At 40.2% G+C, this 11,177-nt stretch overlaps 1 protein-coding gene across 6 annotated transcripts in view; it reads right to left on the reverse strand.

Moving 5' to 3' along the window:
- tasora (transcription activation suppressor a) overlaps positions 1 to 9,908 on the reverse strand; it is a 57,457-nt gene extending 47,549 nt beyond the window's left edge. For all 6 annotated transcript variants that reach the window (XM_041191153.1, XM_041191152.1, XM_041191154.1 and 3 more), the window contains exon 1: positions 9,491 to 9,908. In XM_041191153.1, coding sequence (XP_041047087.1) covers positions 9,491 to 9,815 — 325 coding nt within the window. In that variant the 5' untranslated portion in view covers positions 9,816 to 9,908. The remainder of the gene's footprint in view (positions 1 to 9,490) is intronic.
- Between the last annotated feature and the right edge of the window lie 1,269 nt (positions 9,909 to 11,177).

Below are 11,177 nucleotides of genomic sequence, written 5' to 3' on the forward strand. Positions count from 1 at the left end.
TTAAATCACACACCTAATCTCTTCTCCCTTTTGGAATGAAGATCCTGATGTTGCTAGGGCAGTGCTTCCCAAATTTTTTCCTCAGTGACCACATTTTGAAGCTTGAAAAGTTCCATGACCCCAGAATGTGAGTGAACTAGTTGCGGGGGTGGGTATGAGAATGGGGGGGGATGGGGGCACAGTTTAAACTACTGAGCTTTAAAAACAAAATCACCTACCTTTTCACTGGCTTTTTTTGAGCACGAATCAGGCCTCAGAATGGTCAGTTAGGCCATGTCCACCATTGGAAAAAACGTGTGGATTTAAACAGGCCTAGCAGCTGTTACCACTTAGCCCAAGCTCCATGGCAACCCCAAAATCTCATCTCGCAACCCTCGGTTTGGGAAACTCTGTGCTAAGATATGTCAAACTTTTAAAAGGACAGTTTAATGATGGATTTCAATCACTCCTGAGCCAAATGTAAAGAATGCTAAAAAACGCAAACAAATTTAGCCCACGTCTTGTTGCTGCAAATTCTGTAACTTAATATAATTGGTAGTCTCACTCAGAACTCAGGTGTGGTGCAAAGAAATTTGGAGTTACCACATTGCTCCGACAATGCAACTGGGCCCCATTTCATGTTTTCATTTCTTCTACATTGCACATGTTGATCCAGATATTGGACAAAAGAAGCCTGACTAGATGTCCTTCAACTTGACCACACAATTGACCCTCCCCCAAGCACTCAAAAACTATCTCATTACTGGTGCAATCCAACAGGCTTCTAGTTAAGGCTCGCTTCTGAATGAACATTACCTGAAATTGTATTTACAAGCTTACTATTTTTAGCATATTCATCCACTTAATACAATGTTCAAACTCTTGTGCAAAGCACTTCATATCTACAAACTTAAACTTCGTTGTCAAGACTTTTTAATGCTTTTTTGGTCAACATTTCTCTTTAATTTTGCTATGGGAACCTTCATTATGTAACCTGGCATTCATGGCATTGAAAGAGTTTTTGAAGTTTCCCTCTTAATTTTCATTTTGATTTAGGGCTAAGTGTACTTAAAAGCCTATATTGAGATAATGCTGTTGATCTTGGTCTGCCTTCACCTTTATTTATCCAATCATGCCTTACTTGACATCAGTACAGCTCAATTAAAATAAATATTAAAAGGGTGCCCATGTAACTGTATATATGAAAAAAGTTATAGTGGGCAACATACTGTCCTTCATGCCCTATTCAAGTCGACTACCAAGCAAGATATCTAGCCATCAAGTCTCAGGCAAACAGCCAACTGCTTACATGTGCTGCCTCCAGTGCACAAATCAAAATCAAAATGCATCATGATATTCTCTTTACGGTTGGTTGTATCAATATATCAAACTGTACCTTACTGTACCACTTGAATTGAAAATGTAAGCTACAGCCATTTATATTTGAATACATCTAGACCCTCTGGAGCAATGCAAATGCCTGAAAGGTAATGTGTGTTGTTTTTGGAGGTGGCGACAAGACTGGAGAAACAGGGGTGTTCCGTTGAGAACCAAATAGTTTGCAATACTAATAGTGGGATAATATAATAATGGGATCCAAATCCATGACAGGTTTTGATAATATCTTTGTTTACTGTTTCCACTGTAGAAGGATCGGTAATCAGAAGATAAATTTAAAAAAACAATTGGTAAGAGAGCCAGAGGTGAGCATTTTTAATAAATGCAGCAAGTTATCAAATTGTAACTTTCAAAAGGTTATTGGATAAATACATGAAGAAAAGATTATAGCTTTACGGGAAGAGCAGGGAGTGGGGTTAAATGGGTGGCTCTTTCAAAGGACCGAATAGACTCTTGTGTTGCAAGATTCTACAAGACGATTTTTCAAATTAATTCTAAGGCATCTACAAATAGCTACAAAGCTTGAACATCAGGTGACAACTCAATTGTCTTGGTCACAGTAGGTACATCTTAAGCTTGGAAATTGGTGCAAAACAATTTTGCAAATGTTGCAGCTTACAAAATTTTTAATACAATGATGTGGATATAGTAGATTGTACAGCAATACTTTCCCCAATTTTTGTAGTGCCATTTATTCTCGTCTGCTAAAATTGATTATTCCAGGGTCATCCTAGAATGCAAAGATAATTCTTTTCTCAACTGAAAACTTCTTAAAATGTCACTTCCAAAAAGTGTGAGGAGCTCACGAGCTTCTTTGTCACCAAGATTGAGATAATCCGATCAGCTCCCTCTGCCATATACTTCCCTTCCACCAGCACACCTGGTCAAACTTCCAATAATGTTCTCTACTGACCTAGTCCTGAACTTGAATCTTTCTCTAGATTCTCTCTTCCATTTCCTCATGCTCTCTCAGAGAACATCTTGTCCACGGCGCCCAACTCCTCTTCCCAATCCTCTTTCCATTAAACTGATCATCCAATTTTCTCTTCTAGACCCCAAGTTAGGTGATACTGTAAATGGTTCTCTCTCTTCAGGTGTTGTTCCTCTCCTCTTTAAATCTGCCATTGTTGCCCCTTCCCTCCAAATAATAATCCTTGAATCCCAATCTACAACCTCCCTTTCTTCTCCAACGTTCTTAATCGTGTAGTCATCTTCCAAATTGGTTTCCCAGAACTCCCATGTTTGAATCCACTCCAATCTGGCTTTTGCCCCTGCTACAGTACCAATACAGCTTTTATGAAAGTCACAGTGACATCCTGTGACCGTAATAAAAAGAAACTGGAGTCCTCATTTACCTGTCTGCAGCCGATGACCTGGTTGGCCCCACCATCCTCCTCCAACACCTCTCCACTGTTGTCTAGCTCAGTGGGACAGTTCTCACCTAGTTCCATTCCTTTCTAATCACAGCCAGAGAATCACTTGTTTTCAGTCCCTGGCCATGGTTTGAGATTAAGCCAGTCTGTTCGCAACCTTGGTGTCACATTTGAACCCAAGGCCGGCTCCCGACCTCATATTCATGTCATCACTAAGGCCGCCTATTTCTTAACATCGCTCAAATTCACCTGTCTCGGCTCATTCGTTGCCAAAATCCTCATTTATTCATTGTTACCTCTAGACTCAACCATCCCAACGCATTCTTTCCTGGATGGTCTCCCACATTCTACCCTCCATAAACTTGAAGTCATCCAAAACTCTACTGCGTGTTTAACTCACAGCATCTCGTTTCCCTATACCTCCTGTGTTCATTGGCCAACAATGGCCACCAGGCAGGCAACATCTTAATTTTAGAACTCTCATCCTTGTTTTCAACTACTTCCATGGTCTTGCCCCTTCCTATCTCTAATCTCTTCCTGCCCTGCAGCCCTCAGAGATATCAATGTTTCTCTTAATTCTTGCCTCTTGTGGATTCCCAATTATAACTGCTCTACAATTGGTGGCCGTGCCTTCAGTTCCTTACGCCCTATGCTCTGGAATTCTTTACCCACGCCTCTCTGCCTCACTACCTCCTTTAATACACCCCATAAAACCTACCTCTTTGATCAAGCTTTTGATCATCTGACCTAATATCTCCTCCTGTAACTCTAACTATCATACTTTGTTTTATAATGCACATATTACTAAGCTATAGTGCATGCACCAACAACTGCTAACAGAAATAAAGGAATAACACACTTTTATACAACAACTTTCATATTGCATCCCAAAACATTTTCCAACCAAAGTATATTTACAATGAATACATTCATTTTATTGTAGGCAAATATGGTAGCCAAATGGCAAGCAATTTACATTAAACCAAGTTCAGAAACACCTCAATCTCAATTTAAATGCACTGCTGGTATCATGATGTTGAACATTAATTATAGGTAGTGTCTCAGACCAGCAATCTCAGGACGAAGTCCATCTAAATTTCAGATCTTGCCACTTTTGGAGAAAAAAAATTGGAACTTTAATTCAATTAGCAGGAGGCATATGAAATCAAATGAATAAGTTTCTTTTTACTAAAGTTTGAAGGAATACATAACAGTGAAGAAATAACGTTTGAAAAAAATTAAATAAGGTAAAGAAGGCTGACTCACAGGCTGTGCTGGATTGAAAGTACGAGTGCGCTAGTAAAGGTACCATAGAACCGCAGCTTTGGATGGGTGGGGTAAAGGATCACTTGGAACATGGGAAAAGACCAGCACACAAAGCTGATAACTAGTCCAGTGCAGCGCTGCACCAATGTAGTACCTAGCTGAATTGTCCTGCTAAGCTATTTTATTAATTTAATAATAAGTAAAATTGATGCATGGCAGCTTATAAAAATGTCTGGTTTTCAGGCAGCCAGATTTGAGACACTATCCCTGCATAATCAAATTGTGACAGTGGTGACAAACGTTAGCAAACACTTATCAAATTACCTAAAGAATTGCTCTGAAAAAGTGGAATGATAAGCAAAAACAGTCACTGAGTGTTAGGTAATAACCACAGTACAATTTCATGAGCACTTTGAAGGCTAACAAACTAGCTGCTAGATAACTTTATATTTTCAAGAATATTGCATCAAGTAGATGATGTACAAGATGTGGATGCTGGAAATCTAAAAAAACAGAAAATGCTGGAAAAACTTAGCAGGTCTGACAGCATCTGCGGAGAGAGAAACATAGTTAACATTGAGTCCATATGACTCTTTTTCTTTCTGAAGAGTTACGGACTCGAAACATTAACATTATTTCTCTCTCCACAGATGCTGTCAGGCCTGCTGAGTTTTTCCAGCATTTTCTATTTTTATTTAATTAGATATACAATATTGGTTAGAAACACCAGAATTTATCCAGCATACAAACAACACAAATTATAACCAAAAAATCAAAGTTGGCTCGGGTACGTTACAAGGTCTATAATCATTTCACACGCAATCAAAACAAAAAAGCATTAAGACTTCAAGTTTTATGCAGATTCCAAGCAGCTAGCTGAAATATATGATCCTCTTTCGTTGCAGTCAGCAATCAAGCACAAATTGTATTTACTAATTTGTTTACGAGCAGGGGGTTATCCTGGTATCCTGGCTAACATTCATCCTTCAACACCAAAGACAATCAACTGATCATTCAATGGCCCAGAATTTGTTCGAGCAGCATATCTCACACAAAGCACCATGAATTTGATTTTTATTTCCTGACCTTTCAGATAGTGTTATTTTTCTGCCACAAAATGCAAAGAATGCAAATTGATAATGGCATGGCAATGTCAACAGGGCACTTGGGATCTCATGAGCATTGGATTCAACTGTCCATCTCCGTAACTAATTAAGCTTAAGAATAGACAAACTGAATATCAGCAGAAACCGGGACAAATTAAAATCAAATTAGATGCAGAAAGAGAAATAAAGAGGGAAAGGAAGACTGGATTGAGAGAAAGAGACAAAGTATTTTTTTTAAAAGCACTTCTGGAATTAAGTGATTGCCTGCAGGAATGCAATTCTAGCGCTTCAATTATTCGTTTTCTAGGCTTCCAAGGTTGGAAACGTCGAGACACATAAATCCCATTATTAACAGGGTCCTTATGAAATAAAATACCAGCCCTAAATGTCTGATGAGATTCGTCTACATTTACAATGCAAATCAAGCTATTTCTGAGCACTCGGAGTTCCCAGTTTTGTAAGAACAAAGAAAACAAAGAAAAGTAAAGCACTCGAACAGGCCCTTCGGCCCTCCAAGCCCGCGCCGATCATATTGCCTGTCAAACTAAAACATTTTGCACTTCCAGGGTCCATATCCCTCTATTCCCATCCTATTCATGTATATGTCAAGCTGCCTCTTAAACATCACTATCGTAACTGCTTCCACCACCTCCTCTGGCAGCGAATTTCAGACACACACTATCCTTTGCGTAAAAAACTTGCCCCGCACATCTCCTCTATAGTTTTCTCCTCTCAGCTTAAATCTATGTCCCCTAGTAATTGACTTTTCCACCCTGGGAAAAAGCTTCTGACTATCTACTCTGTCCATGCCACTCATAATTTTGTAAACATCTATCAAGTCGCTCCTCAATCTCCATCGCTCTATTGAGAACAATCCGAGTTTCTCCAACTTCTCCTCATAGCTAATAACCTCTAGACCAGAGCTCCTCTGGTCTGGTAAACCTCCTCTGCACCCTCTCCAATGCCTCCATATCCTTCTGGTAATGTGGCGACCAGAATTGCTTGCAATATTCCAAGCGTGGCGTAACCAAGGTTCTATACAGCTGCAGCATGACTTCCCAGCTTTTATCCTCAATACCCCTGCTGATGAAGGCAAGCATGCCATATGCCTTCCTGACTACCTTATCGACCTGCGTTGCCACTTTCAGTAACCTGTGGACCTGTACACCCAGACATATGACAAAGCGTAGCACATTGGCCAACGATTTGTGGCAATTCACAACTCCTATGGCATACATCTCTTCCTCACCACATTGTTTTTTTTAAAAAAATGCACCATGAACGCATCATTATTTTTCCAATTTCAAGGCCATTGTTGCAACATATAAACCGACTGCCAAGCTTGCTTTGAAGTTACTTGTTACAAAAAAATGATTCATTGAAGAGCTCTCGGACATTGCGGATATGGAATGTGGTTGATGAGTGGAAGTCATACCTTTATTTGCACATTTATTACACTGCTGTCGAGTTGGGCAACACATTAAAATTTAATTCCATTGGATCCTATGGAATTTAATCAGGTAACTGGGGAAATAGGAACGTTCATTATTTCTTAGCTAACAGCCCACCCTATTATGGGTAAATGATAATTTACTTCAAAAGCAGATTTGCTTTGGACAAAATGAGATTATAACACTTACATAGCCTTTTGAGTAATAAAAGGTCACAAGGTGCTTCATAGGACCGTTAAAAAGCAAAGTATAACATTAAGCCACATAGGGGATATTAGGTAAAATGATTAAAGCTTGGTCAAAGAGGTAGGTTTTAAGACAATAAAGGAGGAAAGCAATGTAGAGAAGCAGAGAGTTGTTGCGAAGGTACTCCAGAATTTAGAGCATAGGCAACTGAAGACAACAACCACTAATGCTGATCAATGTAAATCAGGGTAATGGGCTTGATGCAAGTTGAGAATGAGCAGTAGAGTTTTGAATTACATTAAGGTTGGATGACAAAAGGGGCCAGAATTAAAGTGCAGTTATCTTGGAGGGTTGTGGGGCTGGAGAAGATTACACAGACAGGGAGGGTGAGATCATGGAGGGATTTGAAATCAAGAATTAAAATTTTTAAATCAAGGTGTTACTTGATTCAGGAACCAATGTAGGTCAGCGAGCCCAGGCATGATAGGGCAATGGATCTTGGTGCAAATTAAGAATGGACAACTGAGTTTTGAATGACAGCAAGATTGTATGGCCCCAAGTCTAAAGAGGTTAAAATATGGGAGACCAGTCAGAAGTATATCGGAATAGTCAAGATTAGAGGTAACAAAGACACGAACGTAGGATTCTGCAGCAGATGAGCTGAGACAGGGCTATGCTATGAAGGTTGGAATAGGAGGTCTTAGTGATGGTCAGAAGCCCATCTTGGAATCAAATGTCACACTAATGCTGTGAACAGACTGGCTTAATCTTAGGCTATTGCCAGGGAGGAGGATGGAGTCAGTAGCTAGGGAGTGAAGTTTTGAGCAGGAACCAAACAACAGCTTCAGTCTTCCCAATATTTAATTGGGAGAAATTGCTGCTCATTCAGTACTGGATATTGGATAGCAATCTGATAAGTTAGTAACAATGGAGGAGTCACAAAAGGTAGTAATGGTGAGGTACAGGAGAACTAGGAGGGGACAAAGTATAGATCCTTGACAACCAGAGTTGCAAGGGCAGGAACAGGAGCCATTGAAAGTGACGCTCTGGCTATGACTAGATCATTAATAGAACCCAGTGAGAGGAGTCCCACTCAGGAGAGGTGTCAGGGGAGGATGGTGTGATCAAAGGTTGCAGACAGGCTAAGGGGGAGGAGAGCAAAGTTTCTCTGCCAGTCACATTCATGACTCTAAGAACCAATTCGGTAATGGCAGGAGAAACCTGATTTGAAGGATTCAAATATGCAGTTCCAGAAAATATAGCAGAAAAAAAGGGAGATTGCAGCTGGGGACAGTAACTTGCAAAGTGTGTGTGGGGTCAAAGTTTTTTCCCAGGAGTATGGGGGGGTGATGATAGGTTTTAATTAATAAACCTCCATGACATTTTGTCTCAGCCAACTAGTTAGCAATTATGGAAGCCAATCAGTCCAGATACTAGTAGCAGTACACATGCTGCAAGTTATCAATTGGTCAAGTATAAAGTTCCAGTTACTTACTCCACAAATCAACACGGAGATCCTAAGCAATGAACCTCGTGCAGGCAACTATGTCCAAGACCACAGTTCAGTAGATAATACATGATATTGTAACAGATACAGCAAAGGATCAGGGGGAGGAGATGAGGTTTTTTTTTTAAGACACAGCAAGCTGTTATGATCTGTAATATACTGCCTCCACTACAAAAGATGGCGGAAACGGATTATATACCTTTCGAAAGGGAATTGAATATATATTTGAAAAGGGAACATTTGTGGGGCTATGGGGAAAAACTAGTAGTATGAGATGAGTTGGGCAACTCTTCAAACAGCTGGCGTTGACAATTGGCCTCCCTTCGTGCAGTGATTTCAAGAATAATGAAACGGAATGTAATCATAATTTCTTCAAGTGAAATATGTCAACTGTACACAAAACATTTTATTATGGCTTTAAGTCCATTGATTGCATAACTACATTTTGTATACCACTGATGTGACGAGGTAGTTTATAGACCAAATAATAAGAAAGTTGCACTTCCTCTTAGACTTTATGCAGTACACCACAGTGTGTGTTACAAAACTGAAGCTGACCTCCCAAATTTGGTAGCTTTTCAAAGGTGCATATTTGTTATAAAGGAAACCACTAGTAGCATCCCATCCAAGCTCAGTCAATTCCAACGGCATTTGGAAATGCAAAAAGGAACTATTTTCAAGATAATAATAAATAACCACATACTTCCAGCGTCTTCCACCTGGCCCAAAACCCTACATAAGGCCGGGACGAACTATCCCAACTCATATGGTCGGGTTAACAAGACAAAGAAATGGATGTTCCGTCAAATAAAACCGAGTGAAAGGGGGTCAATAATGCCCCACTTTCCACTGCATCAATGTGGATGAAGATGAAATCTGAAGCGTGAATAAACAGGTCAGAGTCTCTCCAGAAGACCTTGCATAAAGGCAAGTACAAGCGCCCCATAGGCTTGGAGCTGCAATGAAGGTCAGGTAGCCAGGTAACCATGCTAAGTTCCGAATTCCACATTTCTGACCACAGACCACATGCTGGCCTTATATGGTCCACTTACCTGTTCCAAGGGCCAGAAGTAGAAATAAAGATTGAGTATTTATTTTCTTATTTGCTAACGTTCCCTATCAAGAAAAAAATGGTTCCCTGCCACTTCCCAGCAACGAGCAAATGAATTGTTGGCTAGCTGCATCAAGAAGCAAACTGCGCTGCGTGTTAACATATTAAAGCACCTTTCTTTTCTTTGTTCTTCTTGGGGATCTGAAAACTCTTCCGAACATGATCTTCGGCGGTTTTCTGAACGGCAGAGGCTCCATGCTCCTCGCTTTCTGCAGCGAATGGGTGAGGAGCAGGAGCCATATCGGCTCGGAGCAGCCCGGGGCCGCCGCTTGCTTGTTCGCCATTTTGTTGTTTGGATTTCGAGGCGTTTCGGAGGAGAGACGATGGCTTCGCCCTGCCGCCGGCTCTGAGACCGCTCTCACTGCTCGGGTGCCTCTCCCGACCGTCCTCTTTCAGAACCGGGACCCCTTTCTCCTCAGTGTCGCTATGAGAAGCCATTTTATAACCAAGTGAAGGCAGTTGTGTATATGTATCTGTGAACAGTGCTGCCGCTTCTCTAATCTCCCTGCGCCATGCTCCCTCCGCTTCTTCTCCTCGCGCACACGGAGGCGGAGCCTCTGCGGCCCGACAGCCAATCAGCGAGCGTCTGGCTGCACACCGTATAAAAGGGGCGGCTGGCGCAAGGAGGTCATTATTTGAACAACCATGGAAATAGGCAGGGAGCGAAGAAGTAACTTGCCCTTGCTATGCCTGACATTGAATATGAATACAGAAGTATTGAAATTGCATTGAGGCACCTCAGAGAGAAACACGTTGTGTAAAGGAAAATCGAATTAAATTGCACCTTTTGTAATTTTCAATTTGGAATGTCTTGCCTCTATTGGGAATGTATGTTGAAAATATCAAAAGAATTACAATTATATAGAGACACCTGAGATTGGAACACCGTGTATGGAGACAAGTCGAGTTTCATGGCACTTCCCTTAAATGTCATGTTGAAACGTTTTGTAATGTATTTTTTTTACAAATTTTTGGAAAATAAACTTTCCCCTCTTTAAAAGACCCTGACTTGCAACTCCAGAGAAATAATTTAGCAGTTATCAGAAAATAATCCAAAGACATTTACAAGTGACTTAGCAAAAAAAATGGCATTATAGGTACCAAAATAATACCAACAGAACAAAAACAATATCACCAGATAAATGATGAAGTAGCTCCCAAAAAGAAAATAATCTAGGTTACAACATCAGAGTGGTATCATCAGAACCAGAGCCCAGCAGCTTCATCAAAATGTAATTCAGGATTGTAACACTTGAATAGTAGCACAACAGTTCCCTGACAGGCACTGCTTGGCACTAAATAATATTATGATTTTAATTTATTAAGTTTCCTTGCTTTGTATCATTTGGGTTTTATTGTTTATGTCCACATTGGAGATTGCTTTAGTTAGCTTTTTGCAGTTGATGATATTGGAGAAGTGTCTTCTCTAACAATTCAATTAAAAGAGTGGTTAATCTCCCATTTTCCTGGTGTAGGTGGTAGAAAAGGGGCAAAAGATTTTCTAATACCCCTTGATTTAGATTCTTTACAGCTTTGGGTTTTCCAAATAAGTAATTTTGCAAGAGAAACAATCTAACAGTTGAGCGACAGCTTTGAGGATCTGTCCTTCATAAGAATCTTTGTAATGACATTAAAGTTCTTGCACCTAGTGTCTGCAACTCTTATTTTTTGTTGTTATGCTTTTAAAGTCAACTGTTATGTTGAAAACTCTTATTATCATGCCAACATTTTATGTTGGAAAAATCTTTATCCTGTCACATTGTAGTTGCAAGTCTCTAACAATTGAATGAAACTAGATAG

This window comes from Carcharodon carcharias, chromosome 7 (assembly GCF_017639515.1).
Source record: "Carcharodon carcharias isolate sCarCar2 chromosome 7, sCarCar2.pri, whole genome shotgun sequence".
NCBI classification, from domain to species: domain Eukaryota; kingdom Metazoa; phylum Chordata; class Chondrichthyes; order Lamniformes; family Lamnidae; genus Carcharodon; species Carcharodon carcharias.